At 37.6% G+C, this 22,730-nt stretch overlaps 1 protein-coding gene across 2 annotated transcripts in view; it reads left to right on the top strand.

Annotated features, from left to right (window-relative positions):
• The window catches only part of LOC124163240 (solute carrier family 22 member 21-like), a 103,267-nt gene that overhangs the window by 72,288 nt on the left and 8,249 nt on the right, over positions 1 to 22,730 (top strand). For both annotated transcript variants that reach the window (XM_046539995.1, XM_046539996.1), the window contains exons 4-7: positions 6,528 to 6,638; positions 15,404 to 15,529; positions 16,965 to 17,097; positions 19,975 to 20,149. In XM_046539995.1, coding sequence (XP_046395951.1) covers positions 6,528 to 6,638; positions 15,404 to 15,529; positions 16,965 to 17,097; positions 19,975 to 20,149 — 545 coding nt within the window. The remainder of the gene's footprint in view (positions 1 to 6,527; positions 6,639 to 15,403; positions 15,530 to 16,964; positions 17,098 to 19,974; positions 20,150 to 22,730) is intronic.

The following is a 22,730-nucleotide window of genomic DNA, read 5'->3' as shown; positions in this document are numbered from 1 at the left end:
TACCAATCAATTGTCTCCATATTCTCCATTTTCCATTACTTTCTTCAAAACCTACCGGTGCGTTCTTTAGCAGCTTCTTGCTCGCTTATTGTGACCGTTTATCGTTTTCCCTAGACATTTCATAATCTTTTCTTCTTGATTCACCCACCTCGCGAAAAGTCTTCGCATAGTGATTGGTCGAAAATTACAGGCTTAATTGCAGGCAGTGTCGCATTAAGGTTCGATACCGAAGAGCTGTGGTCACGTTTTGCATCGATGAATTGTCGTTCCCAACAATTTCCGAAACATAGCAATCAAAATTTTAAAAAAATCTGACACCTGGCAATTGAAAAATGGATTAAACCTAGCAATTGAAAGAGTAAGGTTAAATTTCGGATTTAAAGGATGTCATCATCATAATTTATTCAGGTTAAAAAAATTAGAGGATGGCATGCAAAAAGAGCTCGTAAAAGCATCAAAAAAGGGAGGAATTTGCTCCTAACAGGGAGAGCCATATTTTTCGGGCCCACTTGTCGCCAGTAAGGACTCGCGGGCTCTATAGAGCTCCCTCTCGCAGCTCCCTCTAACCCATATGCCTTCTTATCTTCTCGTGTATAAAACTAAGGAAGATTTGAGAGAAAAGTGCGATCGAGCAGTAAATTTTGTGCTAAGATATGTTGTACTGTTCTTAACTTTATGGTAAATATGCAAGCTTACTCTAGAGCTATTAATTTTTAACCTTGTAACAGTCATTTCAGATTAAATATATATACCTGCATTGAATGCCCCAGAAGCCAAATCCAATAGATTTGACTTTTTACCTGAAAATTTCGTTTAATTAAAATGCTATATACTTCACAACCAAAGTATTAAACCTCGGGAATCATCGACATTAATAGATGTTTTTAATCGTGTGAGCAATATTGAAGCTTTGTCGGTAGTGTGTTAGGTTTTCTCTTTTTTCCTTGTTGATAATGGCATTGCTTTGAATGAAAGCCAGGGCCGGAACTAGGAGTTTTCTCAGTGGGGCAAAGATTAGTTTTCCGCCCCCCATCACCTGACCTCCCCTCGCTCCCACCTCCCCCATCCCTAAAGTATAAAACCTCCTTAACATATTATTTTGAGATGCTGTAGTAGAAATTACGCACCGCATGTTTGCTAATATGAAGCTTTATTCACATTATTCTTAAATAATTGATAAATTGATATTTACTGTTAAAAAATTTCATTAGAAAAATTAAATAACTTTTTTAAATAAACTTTTCATATTTTGCCGCCCCCTGAAATATGCCGCGCGGAGCCCGTGCCCACTCTGCCCCGCCCAGGTTCCGGGCCTTTTGACAGCTATGATTATTTATGCCATGTTGGAAGAGCAGATGAGGACAGGTGGAGAGAAACCTGGCGTTGTCCTGAGCTTGCTATGAATAAACTGCACCAAGGGAATCTCGTCATAGTGCCCGATTCTACGGTCCGCAGTGTTATGTACGGGTTAAAAAGTTTATATGTATGAAAATTCCATTCTTTAACAGTGATCTAGTTAACATTTGATATTTTTAGGACGCGACCGATAGTTACGGTTATTTACGCCCCACAGGAAGAGTAGATTAGAACGGGAGGAGATAAACCCAGTATTGTCCTGAGCCTGCTCTGAAAAGAATGCACCGATGATATTTCGGCTTTGTGCCCGATTCAACGGTTAGGTCCTGGTCACATAGTTACATAGTCACCTGTAGGGTTTTCGTTTAGGCTTCGCAATTAATCCTTAGGAGGTTTTAGCGGTAGTCAACCTAAATGTCCGGTTGTTGATGTCACTGATGTATCAAATGTAAATCTTTTCTTGGTGCAAAAAAACTAAACCCATTTCTATCAAAAGCTTTTAGGAATGTAGAGTAAATGTTACTTATTTTATTTGCGCACATTTCGGGCTTGTTTACGATAATGTGTTCACTCCGTGATAACTGACTATACTATCGGGAACACATATTTACCGAGCTTAAGCCAGCTTCTATTCCACTGAATTTTAGTTGTCGGCTCAAGATTCAAGATTGTATTTTTTTAAGTTGACTTTTATTTCTAGGTATGGTATTTGTAGGAGGTGACCGACAGCTGAGGTAATTTGTGCCATGAGGGAAGGGTATGGAAGGATGGGTGTAGAGAAACCCGGCGTCGGCAGTAGCCTGCTCTCGACGAAAGGCGACAAGGCAACCACGATTTAACGTCCCATCCATCGGACGGAGTGATGAGCTAGATAAGTCCTCCACACATCATTCCAGCAGGGATCGGTCACTCTGGCAACCACCTCATTATTATCCCAAGATTCCCGGCTACTTGCTTTTTATCATCAATTTTATCTCAAATTTAATTTTTAACACCACTTAACTATACTGATAACGAGGAGAATGCTCCGATTATCGTTGCTTGTCCAGTTTGTTGTTCAGATATGGAGCAAGATAGGAGTAGTAAAATGATAATTTATTATTTTATTTATTTTATTATTTCTTTGAATATTCATTGAAAATTATTTTAATACTGTTCACCTTATTTCTCTGGAATGGCAAAAAGGTTAAGAACAATGTACACGGCTGTGTCGCAGATTGAATATTTAATTCAGTGAACTGGCATATTAGTCCAGGAAATGAAGCGTTTTGGCTTGCAATTTTTTCAAACTGAATCGATTTTCTTGAAATTTTCACAATAAGTAGGGCATATACCAAGAATCAAAATCTATATCATGCCGACGGGCGCTTTTACCCTGGGGGTGGTTTCCACCCCATCTCGGGGGTGGAAAATTTTAATTATATTTTGACCACAGGAATCGATAGAAAAATAAATTCTAAGAATAAAATGTTCCTACCATTGTTTGCGTAAAATTAATATTTTTCGAGTTATTTGCGATTGAAAGTAACAGTTTTTTGACGAAAAAATCAACGATTTTAATCGATTATAGGCAAATAACTTGAAAAGTATTAATTTTATTAGGAAATTGTGAATAACAAAACTGTAGCTTGTAAAAAATTAAATAAAAATCTTATTTTATATTTCCTTTATGACCAATTCGGACCGAGCTACAACTTGTTGATGGTTATCTATTGTTTGTCATACGCTAAATTTGAAAGATTCAATACCAAATAGCGGGAAAAATGTAATTTTCGAGGAAATATTATGTAAGTTGTTTAAAAGTGTTTTTAAAAAACTTTCTTATAATGAGAAAAAATATTTTTTACCATGAAATTTGAGCGAGTTATGATTAAAAATAAGATCAGTCCCTACTTTTTTGTACGAAAAAATTAGTGAAAACAACTCCTTATTACCACACTAGACAAAATTGATCAATGCCCTTCAGTATTTCTCTTTATTTAAGTATTCTTAATTGATCCTAGAAGTTTTTTAAATTTACAACGCTAAATATTGAAAAAATGGAGGAAAAAGTGAAAAGTCATTTTCTACAATTTCGTTAAAAATGCTCTTTTTTCAAAATAACTCCAAAAAAACTGGAGATATGAAAAAAATGCAAGAGTAATAAAGTTTATCTTCTATATTTTAAAATATTTTGGTGTGTTTTAATTTTCTATACAATAAATATTTGGTGAGATATTGATAATTAAAACCTCTATTTCCAAGGGAGCTCCACCTTATTTAAACCCTTAAATCCCTCCCCTTTCAAAATTAATGACTCGAAAAAAATTTTATTCACATGAACTTGTAGTCAGTAAAAACCCTACAAAATACAATTTAAATGAACTTGCTATCATAAAAAATAAAGGAGCTATGTTTGAAATACTAATCAAATTTATTTTCGAAAAATTCGAAATCCACAATTCAGAGCATAACATTCCTCATAATCAGCATATACTTTGTGTACTTTACGTTAGAAGCTAACGATACACTCAAATTTGCTACAAAATAAACACACATACCCATAAGATGTATATATAGATGTGAGTATGTGTGCTCTCGCTCACAGTGACCTGTGAGCATGCATGTGGTGGGAAGACTGGAAGCCATACAGTCTCGGTTTGATTGTGTTTCATGTAATGTCTACATAAATGTGCATTTATTTGTTTATGTCACCATGACGAAGTTTGTTCTGTTTATCCAATTGTTATATCTTTTCTGTGCTGTGATTAAAATCATGAGAGAAAAAAGAGAATACAGAATAAAAGGAGTAAGAAAGTGAATAAGAAGATACAATGTGATAAATAATTTTTATTTTTAGGGTAAATAATTTTTTTTACATTAACCCCCAATAAGGGTTGATTATTATGGGTTGAAACGCCTAAAATTATTTTCCAAACAAAAAAAATAATTATACAAATAATTTAAACTAAATTTTACTCGTATTTAGCTTTAAAAAATAATTTTTTAAGTTTCAGCTTTTAGGGGTAGTTTTCACCCCTAAAAAATAAAAGGCGCCCTTCCGCATAGTATAGATTTTGAAGAAGGGGGTATGACTAGTCTAATCCCAAATATTTATGCAAATCGATTCGGTTTGAAAAAAAAATTTAAAAGAGGTATGATTAGTATAAACACAAATTTTTATGCGAATCGATTCAGTTTGAAAATTCTTTTTTACATTAACCCCCAATAAGGGTTGATTATTATGGGTTGAAACACCTTAAAATTATTTTCCACACATAAAAATATAATTGTACGTATAATTTAAACTAAATTTTACACGTATTTAGCTTTAAAAAATAATTTTTTAAGTTCCAGCTTTTAGGGGTAGTTTTCACCCCTAAAAAATAAAAAGCGCCCTTCGGCATAATATAGATTTTGAAGTGGGGGGTATAATTTGTCTAATCCCAAATTTAGGTGCAAATCGATTCAGTTTGAAAAAATTGCAAGGTTTTTCACTTTTATGAGCTTCATTTCCTGGACTATATGATATATGTTCAGAAATAGCACCCCGAACTCCCGTGGACAATATTTAAGTATTTGCGGAGGAAATTCATTCAGACTTATGAAGAGGCACTTCATTTACTCCATGAGAGACATATGGGTTGGGCATGGTGAGGAGAGGATTCATTTAGTATAGTATGGTATTTGGAGGAGGTGACCGACATGCTGAGTGGATTTACGCTATGAGGGAAGGGTACCGAAGGGAGAGTATGGAGAAACCCGGCGTCGCGTCGTCATTAGCCTGCTCTTGACGAAAGGCGCCAAGTGGACCACGACTTAACGTCCCATCCGACGGACGGAGTGTTGTGTTTGAAATGTCCTCCACACAACATTCAAGCAGGGATCGGACAGTTTATGAAAATTCTCTGCCAACGTCGGGATTTGAACCCGAGCCCACGGGGTGGAAAGGAAACACTCTAGCCTCCACACCAACCCGATCCCTCGAAAGATCTTCTGGTGAGAGTAATTTATGATGCCATGCAGAACACGAAGGCCTTCCACTTGAGCATCTCTTGACCATGAACTTCAGCATAACCACCGTTGGCACATTTTTCCGCGGTTTCGGATTTAGCGATAGTAACAGCTTCATAGAGCACGAGAAGCGGCGAACGTCTGAAAACAGGCTTGCAGGTGACGACTGGAATTAGTGTCCTTGGCATGGAATCAGGTGCGGGGAAAGGCCTTAAGACTGTGGGTAGCGGCCCCAAGGATGAATTGCACTTGAGGAAATCCACCTACGGGAAAGCCGTTCGCGTCATCAGCCACGAGCTCGTTACCGAGTACTCACAATACGTAATCATTTGCATAATATTTCCATTAAAAAATTCACTTTTCGAGATATTGATCCCATCTTGACTCTGAGGGGGCTCTAAGCTGACCTTTGCTAACCAGTAAAGAGCGATATGTTTTCTCGGTTATGCTTCTCCCGTAAAATTCGTCTGCTGATGAAGTCCACTAGAACTTTCCACCTTAATAAGAGTAAAAAAGCACATAACCGCCAGCATATAACTCATTCTACCAAGGGTAGGCCAAAATATGGACTTAAAGTCTAATTTCTTTATTTCTAAGAGATAACAATCACCTTCTCCCTACTTGCCGCTATTATTCTATTAAGCTTTCGCCAAACGTTTTGTTAGAGTTTTCTGAAAACCCCAGAAGCAATTGTCTCATCAATAATTCTCTGGCGAGGAGGAGACTTAAGAAAAGACAGAAGTTCAAGATTGGCGCAGCTTGGCTTGCGGGTCGTCCTCCGCGTCATCTTCGTGACGACAGTTTCACCGGCGTTGTAGCAGTCGTCTTCAGGTTTGAAGTGTCGGATGCAAGTTTTTTCCTGTCTTTTATACGCTTTGGTATTGGCCAGGTGCGTCCTGATTGGTCGGTTTATGGAAGAGTTTTTTCCAGGCTCGAAAAAAGCAACAACAAACTAACGACTCGGAAGCCAAGCTGCGTCTACTGCACCACTCCGTTGAAGCCTCCATCAACAACTTCAAGATTGGTTATAAACTTGAGCGTGAAAAACCATTATCCTTACAAACACTCAAATATTATGAAATGGGCTAGCATAATCATTATCATTTTACCTACCTAAAATTCCATACGAACATTAAAATAAATAATGTATTAATAAATAAATTTCATGATTTTTGCAGATGATGACGGGCGTGAATCTTTCCGAAAGCCGGGAGGACTGGCCGACGACATCCTGCCGCCACGGTTGGGAGTACGATCTCACTAGGGACTACGGAACAATAGTATCAGAGGTGAGTCTTGAAAAAAACCACTTCTTTCTATTCCAATCAGGGGCCGCGATTGTTCGTCCCATCCGACAGGTAGAGTCGCTGAACAATTGTATGGTTTCACGACATAATAAATAGCCTAATGAATATTTTTTAATCATATAATCAAAATTGGAAGCTGCTACGTGGTGAAAGAGTTCCATAATAGCAATGAAGAGACTTTGTGACATCCACAGTTTATTTATCATAGAACGACCGGTTTTGGCTATTAAGCCATTTTCAAGTACAATGTAAAAAAGTCGCAAAGGTGAAGTCGTTAAATGTTTAATGAACTGTGGAAGTCACATAGTCTCTTCATCGGTATTAACTTACAGTCATCAAAAATCTGATAAGAAAACGATTTCTTAATGCCGTATATTCTTGGGAAGAACTATGCTTACCACGAAACAAATCAGGAGCCATGATGTTGGGTGTGAACGTCTTGTCCTTGGAGAAAGCCTATTCTTCCTCCTAGCGGTAAATGTAAAGTTATATTCCTCCAGAAATAGAGGGTAAATAGATTTACTTTACATTCTATTGCAAACAATTTCAAATAATTTTTAAGCTTCTATCAGATTCAAAGGGCCGAAAGTCGAGGGGATAAATTGAAGGATGATTGCTTCATCACCCACTCATAACTGAGCTGGAGTATTTGTAGTACCTATGTGGTAGCGCGATTCCCACATCCCCGTATATTCATTACCTAACAGTTCAGGCGCAGTAATTGGCAGGTATCTGAAACGTATGAAAATTAATTTGAAAGATAGGAGAAGAGAAAAGCACAACACCATAATTAATTAGTGATTATGGGCCACGATTGATCGTCCCATCCGACAGCTAGACCCGCTAAACAATTTTACGGTTTAGTAAACGGCATAATGAATAGCCTCATAAATAATAAATAGTTTATAATCATTATAAATTCTGATTTTTTTACCGAAATCATCCCACACGATAAGAAAAACGATTTCTTAACGCTATATTTTCTTGGGAACGGCTATTCTTAACAAGAAACGAATCAAGAGTCATGATGGTGGGTGTGTACGTCTTGTCCTTGCAGGATGCCTATTATTCTTCCTACTAGCAAAGGTAAAGTGTAATTCCTCCTGGTGCGATACGCAGCCATTAATAACCTGAATTTATGTTGCAGTTTCAATTTCCATACACTTATTCTCTCGCAAATTTTCCTTTGAGAAAATTTTATTGATAGAAACATCTTTAAACGAAAATCTACTTGAAACCATGTGCTTTGACGAACCTCTAACTAGAAAGACTAAATTAACCAGAAAAGAAATTACTCAATAATTAAGGAGATATGTTGGCGAATGAGGAAAATAAACAATTCTTCAATATTTTACATGATAGCTAGTCTTTAGACGTATTTGAACAATTAAAAATAAAATTATCGTTTTCATTTTTTGGGGGAGTTACTTAAGGCAGAATTTAAAATGTAAGTATAGAATTGCTAACTTTTGAATAAATAGGTTACCCATCTCCTTTTTCATTTTTTAAGGTGTAACGAGATTCCAAAAAACAGTTTAGCTAGAAGAGGACGCACATTATACGGCATACAGATGGCTGGATAACTTGATTCGAAGTAACCCACGAACCAGAATTCTCCAAATAATCTTAACCCTACATTGAAAATATCAGGAAGTATAAAAGAAATAACCAGCCTTCAGTCGTCTTTTCTTTTTTTGGAAAAGATGACGGCACTACGATCAAGGTGCGAACTGAAATAAATAACGTGATGATCATATCGAGGTGCGAGCAGAACAAAGGGGCAGAGTGAACGCGAAAAGAGTCTCAAAAACTATCAAGAAACTCCGTGATAATCTTCTCTGAACCAATTACTTTTACACAGAAACCAGCCAGTTTAAAACTGAATGCCTAAGCAATAATTTTTAATGTAATTTTAATATACTCATTAGCTTGTCATGAGAGATCATCATCCTTCATGCATCACGTATAAACTGGCTTTTTGTCTCGAAACGACAAGCCTGAGGTCTCTACCGAGCCTCTATGAAATTTAATGGTGAAGCACACGATTCTTTGAAACCATGAAATGGATCTAGACCTCACAATCTCCAACAAAAGATAAGTCCTCCACATCAGTGTAACTATGTCAGCGAACTTCTCCAAACAAGCACAATTTAATAACTGATAACTTCAGGCTTGACTATGTGAAACCTCTCCACATGAGACGTTACGAAACCCGGGTCGTGCCTATTTAAATACAAAAGTTAACCTTACAAAGTTTCACACTGTAATAAATCGGAGCAAGAGAAGTCACGCTAAAAGAATATTTTTACGACTCCGAAGAATGATTCGCGGCACAGAGCTCATACTTGGTATACGTATTTAATAGACTTGAAAAGAAATAATTGCCTAATTGCGAAACAAAGAGGAAAATTCAATAGGGGAAGGTACACAGGATGCCGGGGTGATATGCGAAATTTTCAACGTAGACCTACCTGCTACCTCAACCATAGCCTATCTACGCTCCAATTCGATCCTGTATAAGTAAGTCTGCAAAATCTGATGAGAAGGTCAGCCTCAATCGGCAGAGGAGATTAACCATTTCGAGGGTTGCAGTTTCGAATCCCGTGTAGGCGCTTCAACCTTTTCCCTGGATAATGATGATCCTGAACTGTTGTAAGTTCCAAAAGGGGTGCATAGACTTAAGAAATTATATAATCGGCATAAAAATGGGTAAGAGTTAAATTCCTCCATAGCATCTTTCGTTAACCAATATTTGAACTCAGATTCCTCCACGCGAGAGAAGTCTAGCTGTCTGCTAATAAGAGCCCTAACGGATCAATAGGTTGTAATAGACAATAGGGAACTCCACTGCATATCGCAACAAAAGTCCCTGTAAATAGTCATTAAAATATTTTGCATCACTTTCTTTTTCACCAACTCCATTGATATACACAATCCCGTTTTACTTCCGATTCAGGAAGGAGATAGGACCATCACATTTTTTTAAACTCGTAAAGAGGTTCCAAAGAAGGAGTTCTACTAGAAAGATAGTAATTACTTGATTCAAAGAATTTTCTTAACACTCTATTGGAAATATTATCACTGATTATAAAAACAATCACCAACCTCCAGAGCTCTCTTCTTTTTTTTAAAAAAAAGATGATGGGACTACAAACGACTGACAAAATCCCCTGGTGTTTATGCAAGACGTGAGGCAGACATGTGCCACGGAAGCTATACCAGCACGGGAAACATTTTTTCTGTCCCTGCTGGGATGGGAATATCATTACTCAAAAATTATGATTGTTTTATTGTGCAGAAAAATGTTCGATTTAATGTCCTCCTACTTTCCCTTAATTATTTAAAAATATCTACGCATATATGCAATATATGGCTTAACGTAAAACTGTATTATCAGAAACTGAATGCAATCTTCTATATATATATACCATTATTGGTCAAATATCAAATGGTTTATTTTTGGCTCCGATATCCATAATTAAGTTTCAAATCCTGAGGATATGATTTTCGAAATGTTGGAGATGAACTGTTGTACTATTTTGCAGACTAACACACAAGACAAATGAAAAGGCATACCTTTGTAGTATAAAAGACAAGGATCCAACAATTTGAAGAGATTATTGAATAAATTTTGGCATAATGAAATTGTAGAGATGAATTTTTTCGATCTCGGTGGAGGCAAGGTAAATATTTCGCGGGCCGAATGAAAGATCGCGAGTTCGAATACCACCAGGGTTAGATTTATCACCGCCTGCATTGTGGACGTACCCTAAATTCCAGGCAAATTTATTGAAAAAGAGGAATTATTGGCTTTAAAATCACTTAATTGAATGAAGAAGGACGATTATTATTATTACTAATTTTTTCTCAACTCTTCATAATTATTCCGCGCAGAGCATGCCACATCCCCGGTTACATTTGAATATGCTGCAACTTTGTCGTCTGGCAATAATTTATTTAATTTTCACTCCATCATTGTTTTAGATCGATTATCATAAAGACTTACGCTTATTGCATAACCATAACGCTCATTGCGTGGACCATATATAATTATCTAGATAAAGATGGCAGCAATATCTAGTCATCATAGCATCTGTGTATCGAGGAAACAGAAAATTCTGAAGGGTTATGGAGAGTAGGCAATTTATGGCAGAAAAAAAACTAGAAACCGCCACAGCCTCCCTCAATGAGGCGCGCAAAGTGGACCAAAAATGAAACATTCACACCGCGGACGCAGTAATGACTTGAAATACTCTCCACATATCAATTAAAAGGCGTATATGGATTCGACTGACTAGATCACGGTTTGACAAGTAAATCTGAGCGGCTCCTAGACTCAGGAACTCAACCCGTCATAAAAACCCGATTTCTACTGTAATTTTGAATGATATTTTTGAATGATGAAGAATGAAATGAACGAGTGATTAAAAAAAAAATACCGCAATAGTATCCACATAATCGCGTACGGATAGCTTTTTTCGAGTTTGCACAGTGACCGGCTAGAGAAGGGGTGACCAATCTGCAGCCCACTTGCCTTGAACATTTTTCCAGGGCGCGACATTGTTAACACTTTTAAAAAAATTATTTATTATTTAACGAACAAAATAAAAAGCATTAATCAAAATACATAGTTTAGGCATTCAATTATTAAAAAATATCCGACCAATGGAGTAATGATACATCTCTTAAGTAACCCGCAATATAATTTTTATTAGCCACTCCTTGGCTAGAAGGTAAACTTTTCTGGAGGTTACTCTTCAATAAAAAAAATATTTTGCTCTTCAGCCGATATTTCGCAATTTTTTGCGTTATTAAGGCGAAAAAAAACGCATGCGCTGCCTTTTGCTGCGGTTCCAACACCCCAGGTAAGGCTGAGCCTGCGCGATATATCGAAATTTCGAAAATATCGCGATATTTAGATACATTGGGGACCTCTTTGTGAGTTTTGAATACCCCAATTTTGATAAAAAACGATATCCCAATACACAATACCATACAATATAAATGAATATAGTGTTATTTTATCGGTATCGGTTCAAATATCACGAATTTTTAACGCGATACTTCTATCGGGTCCATTACGAAGATAGTTATCGCCTTTATATTAGAAAATTAATCGCCCATTATTAATTTTATTAATTATATTATCGTAGTCTGACATTGAATTTTTAATATCACCCAGGCCTAGCAAAGCCCATATTCTAAAAACGATTTCGTAAGGGGTTCGTCTAATATAATACCCCATCTCTAAATATTTTGGGGAACCCTTCTGTTAAGCACCCTCACCCCCTCCCATACGCTGCGCTGCCTACGTCGAAGGTAGCCCATATCCCACGCAAGTTATGCTTTTGAGAAAAAATTAGTGGGAAGGAAATCACAATTTTTTCGGGACATTTTTATCCACTTAAAGTAACTTATATGCGTACCGGAATTTTATCCCAATAAATGAACGTTAAACGTCAAGTGTTGAACAGTGGATCGGGTCCTCATAGGGAAACACTATCGAATTTTAATCCTGAATTATAAGCCGGCACGCGAGTGAGTGGGGAAAATTTTTCTTTGCGAGAGGAAGTGCGCCATCATCAGTGGCGTAGCCAGGGGGGAGGTCCAGGGGGTTCGGACCCCCCCCCCCCCCCCCCGAAATATAAAAACACAATAAAAAACGAAGTGTTTTCGATTATGAAAAGTGTTAAAATTGGCTAAAAACCCATTACTTAGTATGTACCCTGTTTTTCAAAAATTTTCCCCCCTGGTTTTGAACCCCCCCCGGAACGAAATTCCTGGCTACGCTCCTGGCCATCATCATTGTGGATGTGCGCCCTGCTATACATGCCTTACGTGGTAACGCTGGTACCACCGTTCATACTTAAAAAGTGAAGTCATCCTCGGTAAGACGAAAAAAATCCATCGTTTTCCATGGTCTTCCTTGTCTCTTGCTAGCGCTCATTTCCCTAATAATACACCTATGATGCATTGTTATTTAACCATTATCAATAAGGGATAAATCCCCTATATTACGTTAGATAATTCGTTAAATTACATTACTATACAAAATTATTAATTATGTGATAAAATATGTCATATTCTATCACATAATCAATAAATAGATAATAAATAAATCTCAAACAGGGATAAAAGATATGAAATTATGGCTGTCTCCTTAAGGTGGCGACCTCAGGCCGTTTTTTTATACGGGGCTGTTAGACTGACTTCTAGTAGGCTATCTTGATGCACAGGAATTATCTCACTACTAGGTACTTGAATTACAAAGGCTACCAGGCTAGCTCTAGCAATGATAGCCCTCCATTCCTCACTTATCAGCAATTTTATTTGCTCAGATGGCCTCCGATTTTGGCCGTCTTCCCCATTGTTTATAGATTACATAGTCCACAAAAACTAAGTTACCTCACTCTTAATATTTCAGCGATCTTACCATCGAGGTGAATACCGTTACTTCAAGCGACAAGCTCTGAATGAGAAATACGCAAAAAAAAACATAAAACAGTGCCTATTAATCAGGGCCGGCCTTAGGGCGGGGCGACCGCCCCGGGGGGGCCCGGGGGGCTTTGGGGGGCCCCGCGTTCGTGAAAAAAAATTAAAATATACGATAGTTTTGAATCAAGGTATCATAACGGCGTAGTTACGAAGTCTGAATTAGGGAGGGGAACACATACTTAGCCAGAGAGTGGTAGGGATTCAAAATGCTCGAGTTTGTAGATGGGGTATAGAGTTTAATATTTTAAGTGAAGGGCCCCGCACTGTAGGTTCGCCCCTAGCCCCGCACCTGCTAGGGCCGGCCCTGCTATTAATGGCGCTAAGCAAGGCTAAACACAAAAGATATTGAATGAATCAGACATGCGATCTAGGTTTCGAGAGATTTCTAAGATTAAAATTTATGTTTGACACTATCGATAAGACACCCATTAAGTTACAGCCCAAACAAGGATGTTTCAAATGGATTATGGAAAAATGGTGTGCATGCCTTTACCTTGTCAGATGATGAAGACCGTTGTTTCTTTTAGGCAATTCCTACCGATGGTATGTCACGATTTTTTCTTCTGAGATGTCAGTATGGAATCACCTCAGGTAACACGTGATATCATGCTGAAATTCGCAGATTAGGAAAGAGTCAGATTCAACAAGCGCCTTTCTCCGACAGAAACCTCTAGTGAGATCTTAGGTGTCACAAACAAAACCCACATTCGTAAACTGCTAAACGCCCTTTTTGACTGGGCCATCTTGCTAGTAATCTCCTTCCAACAGCGGCATGAACGCAAGTATACCGTTGAGGAATAAAAATTGCCGATCCGAATACGCCAACACGAAGTAGAAATAGACTTTAAAGCTGCTTTTGAAAGTATGAACTAACGAGATCTCAATCATTTGACGAATGACGATCACCGACTGTACCACTTGGAACAAGTTGTTCCTTTCTTGTAGCAGTCCGTCACATGTCGGTCGACGTCCTTGTTTAGTTTAACAAGAGAGGACAAGAAGAGGAGGGGAGATCCGTGGATAGCCAGAAGATCTTACGGTCGAAATAAGCGGTGGTTCCTTCCAGTTCCTTCGGGTGTTTGGTCTATAAACTATGGTCTAATGAGAAACAGCTTTTGGACATGTCGTCCAAAGTTTAATGCTGAACATGTCCATGAAAATGAAGCTAACTAGGGCAAGGCCTCTTACAAAGGGTTGTGTGGCGCAAGTTGGGGCACGAAAAATTGGGAGGAATAAAATATTTGGGGGTGTTTCTTAAGCGTAAACTATGTACCGGTATTGTTTACCGATACCGATGGGCTGCCATGAATTGTGAGTCCAGTTGGTTGTAAGTTATCCTATCTATGTGTAAATTTACTTTTGGCTTTCAGCTGCATGAGGATGTACATTTACGCAATCTTCCGACACTATTCTTATTTAGCGTAGCTGGAAACCCCCTTAAATGTGTCCCGGACAGTAACGTACTGCAGCATACGCTGGTCAAAGCGGCCCCTCATCCTATGGGGCCGTCTCTTCGAAAGTCAAGGAAGTTGGAATATTCCTACTCCTAAGTGAAAAGTTCTCAAGGGTGAACCAGTGATGCAACTGCAATGCTAATGGTTGAAGATCTCTTCGGACGATTCAAGATTTAAACCCCTAAGATAGGCAACAAGAAGACATATATGAGGGCAACAGCAGTACTATTTTTAATGGCCTATTACTTAAAGCTTTGATAGAACATTCGAAATTATGACAGGACGAAATGACATACACACATGAATTGAAAGTTGATGGAAAAGTCATATCTGTTCTGTACCCCTAAGGCCTCTTATTTCTCATTCAAATTAATTTAGATTTTGCTACATTTTATGATTATTTATTTAAATGGCTCACTGAAAATGTTACTTTCAGTTTCAACATGTATCTTTCCTTTATTTTTCTATTAGTTCAACAAGTAAATTTGATACATCCACTGCGCAAATGTCCAACAATCGCCCACAAATCAAATCCGCTCACCTTGTACTACTCGGGCTCTTAGATGAGCGGATTTGATTCGGTGGGTGATTGTTGAGCGTTTGTGCAGTGGAGGTAACAAAGTGTAACTAAGCGATTGAGTGTTGTGAAATAAAGAATTATACTACTTCATATATTTTTCTGTAATTCAGTACAGGATTGGTAAGTTGTTTAACAGATCTATAATTTTTTTCATGAGCTCGTAAGCAGTGAAATTCACCTCTTGAAAACAACTAATTTTTATTTCCTATCTTTTTCAGTTAGACTGGGTGTGTGATGATGCCTGGCGACCAAATTTAGCTCAGTCAATATTTTTTGTTGGGTCTGTGATAGGATCCCTGATATTTGGTGCTCTTGGTGACCATTTTGGAAGGAGACCTGTGTTGGTAAGAAGAATTGCCCAATTTATAATAGCTACTATAATTTTTAAAGAGTCCTTCAGGGACAGACAGTATGATGGAAAAACCACCTGGTCGGGGTCCTTCCAGTCCTCACCCCTCCCCCAAGGCTTCCAAATCCTCCATAATTGCCTCTTCCTTGTCCTGATCCCTCACCAAACCCCCTGCAATTTCTCCAACCCCTATTACTCCTCTCATCCTATTGTTTCCAACGAAAATGAGGTGTCCAAACATTTTGATTGAGTATATTTTATCAATGCCCACTCAGCTGAAGAATATCCTATGAATATGATGACAATACTATACGTCAGTAAATAATATATATTTATTTTTATGGTGTGTAATTACAAGTTATTTGAAGTTTTTTTTCTGATTTTTCTCTTCCCCTTGTTCAGTCCTGTTTGTTCTCGTTGATTGCCTGAGTTTATTTCTTGCTTTCGATGTATTTTTTGCTTTTTGTTGCAAATGCATAGTTATGTGCCAGGTGAATTTGTTTGTATAGTGTCAAAGATAGTTTTATGTTATAAATAAATTTTTTATTGTTTTTGTCCAAAAATTGTTGTAGTTTGTGTATACTCTTATGGGCAAATCCAGAGAATACACAAGCGTTCATTCATTCATTCAAAATATAAATAAACGCATAATATAAAAACATAATATATAATAAAAAATTATAAAAACATATAAAAAACTGGAATATTCTATGAATATTCTCAATTACCTCAAAATATCATGGGGATATTCCTGAAATATGCGATGCATCCACCCTAAGGGATATCCCAGGAATCCCCAGAGAATATTCCTTGGATATCCCTGGAGTGCCCCAAGAATGATCTGCAAATACATATTGAGATTATTCTGGTAACATACAAAAATCCCTCAATTATACCTGACTGCTGAATGGGATAATTTTTAGTTGCACCGGGTCGTGTATGGACTCTCTCATTTTATCTAAAAATGTGTGTAATTAATAATATGCGAGCACTGTTTAATATGATTCCAAAATTCCTGTACAAATTATTGACCTGTAAGTAGACAACAGCATTATAGATTGTTTCATAATGTGGCAAGTGAATAAACAGCTAATTTTTTGCACCTGCAGTGCATCTCATTTTTAGTGCGCGTGATCTATTCATGTTCTAAAAATTATCGTCTAATTTTCAAATTTCAATCATGTCCAAACGATCAGGCAATGATGTCCTGACCTTGTTTCCTCTTTGCACAAATTCGTATGACAATAAAGCTTGTAATTTCATCATAAAAAATTTAAGAATTTTTCTACATACAATGTCAATTATTAGCTGGAAGTAAATTATGTATTTTGTCTTATTCTATTGGTATTATATTAAGACATTTGTTCTATATATATTTTTTCCTTCTCTTTTTCATGAACTGTTGCTGCGGTGGAAAAATTTACCCCTAGTTTGTCAGCAATTTAGTTGCATTGGCAGGAGGTATATTTACCAGTCTTTCAAACTCCTTCCTTACCTTTGTGATAGCCCGATTTGTTGTCGGACTGACTTATTATAATTGCTTCATGGCCATGTACATAATAAGTAAGTATGGCATCTTGTCAACATATTTTTAATGCGGAAATGCATGCATGATTATGATTAAAAAGGAGGGGTAAAATTCTCACCTGATGAATGTTTTTTTTCATTTGTCCATTTTTGTGTACCCAGATTTTGCACCTTTTAAATTTATAATTTACATATCCATTTGCGACCCTAGTTTTTCTGATTAGAACTATTTGTTTTCATTGGGAGCAGGCAGAATAATTCTTTAAAAGAAATATCAAATATTCTTACAGGAGAGGATCTGTAGTTGCAATCACCTTTAACTTAATCTATTGGTACTCACAGCCCAAGTAACATTTTTGGTTGGCCCTCTGTTGGCAGATGGTGGGACACAGCGGTTGGCCCATGGTATGATTTGGCCACCTCGCCAACCGTATCCCAACCAACGATTCCCCAACGATGGGCCAACAGAGCATTACAGTCGGGCCTTCGTATTCCCAACCAGAGGCCAACCCCTCTCCAACGATACGCCGTTGGCCCTTTTAAATTCTGCCATCCGTTTCCCAACAAAAGCTATATTTTACTGGCATTTCTCATTTTTATAGAATGAGAGTTTAATTAATTTACCTCCTCACTTGATACGATACCGGTAGATAGAATCTTTACCTTTAACTCCCTATAAATCAAAATGAAATTAAATACATTAACAATCAATGCTATAGGACAAAGTAAGGTTACAGTGGTTAAAAGTGGAAAACAAAAAATCAATATCAGTTCAGAAGGTCCCCAACTTTTATTTTCACAAATTAGGACAATTTTTATTAGGACAAAATTAGGAAATTTCAACAGCACCTTTCCATATTACAATATGGCACACACAAAAACTGTCCATCTTCTTTGTAGGGCAACAAAACACACTTAGATAAAATCTGGGTGGACTGCAATTTGCATGCAGGTACTAATTTTTTTGCTACAAATATACCAATGGTACCACTTCTAAGAGGTAATTCAAAGAAATCCTCCTTAATTTCAAACATGTCACACTGCAAGATGTACACCCCTGAGTTATTTGATTCAATCGCCTTCACAATTCCTATTCTCTGGTCTTCGGTAACGAAATTTTTAAGTTTAGTCCATTTTACTTAATTGGATTAAGAAGTGCAAGATTTAGGGATATTAATAGGAATAACCGAAACACTGATTGAGTATAATAGTTGATGCATTTTCCATAAAATAATAATTGTGCAGATGTTATTTAGGTTTACTCATACAAATTCAATCTCATTCTCTTCAGAGGGGACTAAATCACTCACTTCGTCCATTGAAACACTGTTTTCATTAAAACTTCCACTGATACTAGATATGCCACAATCTGAAAAAAATATACATATCGATCTATCTAAATTAATGATGAAAAGTTTAAAATTCCACGAAACTATCTATTTAAGGTAACATGATTTTAGGAATGCCAGTTTTGTAAGACTTACCAAATGAGGTCAATGACTTATTTTTGTTAGAAGCACTCGACTTATTTTATTTAACTGCTATCACAAAGACATAGTGAATGATTAACATATAAAAGCAATCCCTAACAACCAAACAAGTTTTGGTTGTTAGGTTGCTAGGGAACCATGTGAACCGTATCCTGCAACTTATGCAATCGTACTATAATGTTACGCTGTCCCAACGGTGGCCCAATGATAATCCATTTCGTAGGGCCATCGTTGGGGATTTCCGTTGGGCCAACAGCATAAACCGTTTCGTTGGGCCGACGAACAATATCTGCGTTGGGCTAACAGTGGAATTTGGTAGGCATATCCACCCACAATGAGCCAACCGTGACTACGGTTCCCCAACCGAGGCCCAACGGTCAATGCTACTTGGGAGTTGGTTCAACCAATTTAGCCAGATTCTGGATTGCTTATTTTTGTAAGTCATTAGTATAAATATATAAAGTCATGTCTAAATCTGGGCCCTATATCAATATACTGGCTAAAAAACCTGTGGAGAACTGTGTGTTTGGCACTTAACTGTATGCCTTGCGAATGGTGATGTTTTGTAATCTGCAGCATGCTAACATCACCTACATTCCCTTAACATAAGCAATAATTGCAATGATGGGGAACATTACATTTTCACTTATCAGCAGTGGCGCCGACTCCATGGGGCCTGAGGGGGCCCGAGCCCCCCAAAAATTCGTTACAGATGTGAGGAAAAAATGTGTCAGACTTGTCGATTTTCCCCAGTGTGTCCAGATATCGAGATTCAAGTGATCAGGGTTCTAATGGTGATCATATGACTCTTCTAAAATGCTCAAAAAACTTGAAATTCACTACTTAAAAAATTTACCGGGGCAAGGTTTCCGGTTTGAGCCCCCCCAATATTTTTTGTAAGTCGGCACCCCTGCTTATCATCAAATTTTCAGTTGTTTAATGTTGTTCGGAGGTGAATAAATTTATTTCCATGGATTTTTTCAGCTGATAATGAAAACAATCCCCAAACTTCTGGATAATGTCCATTTTTTTTGTTACCAGAATAATATTGAAACAAAATATCAATTTTTTATGCTACCTCCAGCAGTTATATCAACAATGAATCTCTATATCTACATAGTGCCATGGTAGTCCATCTGGAAAAAGCATTAATTACATGTTTTGCACTATGATAGGTCAGTTATTTCCCTCTGTCATCCTTAGGCGAGAACCACAAATTTTTATGATTGATTGCTGTCTATAATTATCTTAAGTAAAATTTGCTTCCTACTGTCAAGTCTGTATTTGTGTTACTATGTGAAGAAAATCCATAGCAAAACTCGTGGCGAAATAAGTCTCATCTCATTTCCAGCTATTTTTCTAAAATTAACACTATGGTCTGAAAGTTGCTTAAAATCCTGATATCATTATTTTGATTTTCCAGTGGTAGAATACGTGAAGCCCAACAAACGCTCACTTGTGGCCAACCTTCCCATCGCTCTATTCCTGACGACTGGACTTGCTGTCTTACCATGGCTGGGATATGGACTTTGGAACTGGAGAATATTAGGATATGTTATATGCATACCAAGTGCTTTCATTTGTCTCGTAGGACCATGGTATGTTGATGAAGTGAAAATAAATTAATTACACTTTTAGTGCTGCAATTGGCGTCTCTAGGCCCCTTAAGTGGACCTTTACAGTGGGTCTAATTGAGAGCTCTTCTGGGTATTTAATCCATAAATACAGTGTGGATTCTGGGGACTCTCAAAGAATATTTATCAAATTGGGCTTTAAAAAGTGAATTGAAGCCAAATTTTTGAAACTAGTTCGAGAAGGGCCCTGATTACCTAATGCTCTGTGAACCATGCATTGTATTACCTGCTGATCACTTTCCTAACCAGTCCCCGTAAATACTCCGCTTCTCTCCTTTTTCTGTCCTTCCTATTTCCCCTTTACTGCAATTTAATGTAGAGACAGCATCCAAGGTAAACATTTACACATCGCGTATTGGGGTATTTAAACGTAGTTTTAAGCCTAATTTTTAGTATATAACTTTACCTAATCAAACTTTATGATACAGCACACTCCCGATTATCGAGGGTAATGATGGGGAGAGACGGCACGAATAATCGGAAAACACAGATAGCACAAACTTTCACTTTAATGTCTTGTAATACTCATAATTTGCGTAAAACAAATAATGCACTATTTATGCACTTATTATGTTATTTTAGTGTGCTTCCCGGACTCATTGAGAGCTTTCTTCGCCAGAATGCGATCTTTTTAGCGGCGATAACAAGGTTTTACTGGTATTATTACAGCTCCATATAAGAACTGGTTTTGAAAACCACGCATCCGCGGCTGCATGATCACGGATACAGAAAAGTGGTTTGCATGAATGCTGCAAAACCACTGCGCGACGTCGGAAACAACACTTTCAGGCACCTCGCCACGTAGTCGCATCTCACACAAGTTGCCCGGGTTGCAACTGCTGCGGGACGTGTATCCGTGATCACTGCAAGGCTTGGAAAACAGGAACATGGAGTGAATGGAGCTAGCGCGCAATCGCTTCCATTTACTGATGGGGATTCTAATAGAAATAATAAGCCCGGTGTGTCCTAACATTCAAATGCCGTAAATCGGGTAATTTTGCGTCGTATTTATTTTTTAATAAAGATCACGGAAAATATTGAGCGAGAGTTAAAATCATGCACGGATAATTCGCAACACGGATATACCACAGCCAGATAATCAGGAGTCTGCTGTACTTCCATTCTAAATAAGTAATGAACAACTACTGAAAACATAGTTCCAAATACCTATGGTACTTATGCTTTAAAATTGTTTAAGTTGATGTGCCTAAATGACATGAATCTTTGTCACATCACCATTAAAAAAATTTTAAAAATTAATAATTTTTTAATTAAAAAATCTTTAAAAAATGATGAGAATTCTTGCCATCCATATGCAACATGTCAAAAAGAAAGTGATCATTAATTTATTATTCATCTCTTTCAATTATCTATGTGGACTTCCTCCTCAGTTAATGTAAGCTCCACTGTTTTTTTTTCATAAACCATAATTTAAAACCAAAAAGCTTATCACTACATTAGGACAAGTTATAAAGGGAGGAATAAGAGGTGCTTTAGCATTACTCTCATCAGATCTTAATTTGAACTAGATAAAATGGCTTCAAATTAGATGCCCCCCGACCTTGTTTCTTTCGAGAGGGATATTTCAAACACCTGGCAGCCCTACCTTGACAAGGCATAGAACCAATTACAGATCCAGAGAGGGAATAGGGGGGCTATAGCCCTCCCCCCTGGGGTATCCAGCTTACACTAGGAGGAATGGTAATTTTGTTCAGACCTCCACTACTGCTGGGAGGTTATTCCACACCCCCCCAAGTAGCTCCCTCCTTGTCCCTATCCTGGATCCGTAACTGCATAGAACCACCCCTGGCAGGCCTGGAACTAGAGCAGGGCAAAGGGGGCTCGTGCCCCGGGCGACAGATTTAGGGAGTGGCAAAATTTGAAAATTTTATTTTTAAAAATTTTCTAATCTAATTATTTCACAAAAATTATTAATTGATAAATTATTAAACAGTAATATTAATCAAACTTCTTAGTAGAAAAGAAACATTGTGTATTTTCAACTATCGCATCTGAAAAATATTGCTTGCCGATGTATGTATTAATTATTTTAGTGGTGGGGAATGGAAGAATGGGGGGTGGCAATCTGATCTTTGCCACCCCTCACCAAACTCTTGGTTCCGGCCCTGATCCCTGTGTTACACTTGAGAAAAAATTACCTTTATCGAAATGCATAGAGAGCCCAAGCACCACTGACTGAACTGCCAAAGTTACTTCATGTATGTGGAGAAAGATACAGATTGCCTCGCAAAAGTCCCCCTCATGTCCACTGATTTTAAAGTCATTGGTATTTCACTGGAGCATGGTGAGTAGTGGTAGGCTGGATGCAATAATAGAAGTGGAATGAAAGAAGGGACCTCAATGGGATCATGAGTAGACACTATGCCCAGTATAGAGGAACCAAATTTGCTGTCCTAAAATAAATTCAGACACTATTGATCCATTTGAGAGATGGCTTTATACTTTTCTTTTGAAAGCAGTTTTTGTATACCAGTGGCAAAGCTTTTTGGGAGGGACTTGACATTAGTTACAGGGCTATATTTGG

Source organism: Ischnura elegans, chromosome 8 (genome assembly GCF_921293095.1).
Source record: "Ischnura elegans chromosome 8, ioIscEleg1.1, whole genome shotgun sequence".
Classification (NCBI taxonomy): Eukaryota; Metazoa; Arthropoda; class Insecta; order Odonata; family Coenagrionidae; genus Ischnura; species Ischnura elegans.
Note: the sequence above shows the minus strand (reverse complement) of the source record. Positions and strands in the feature narration are given on the sequence as shown.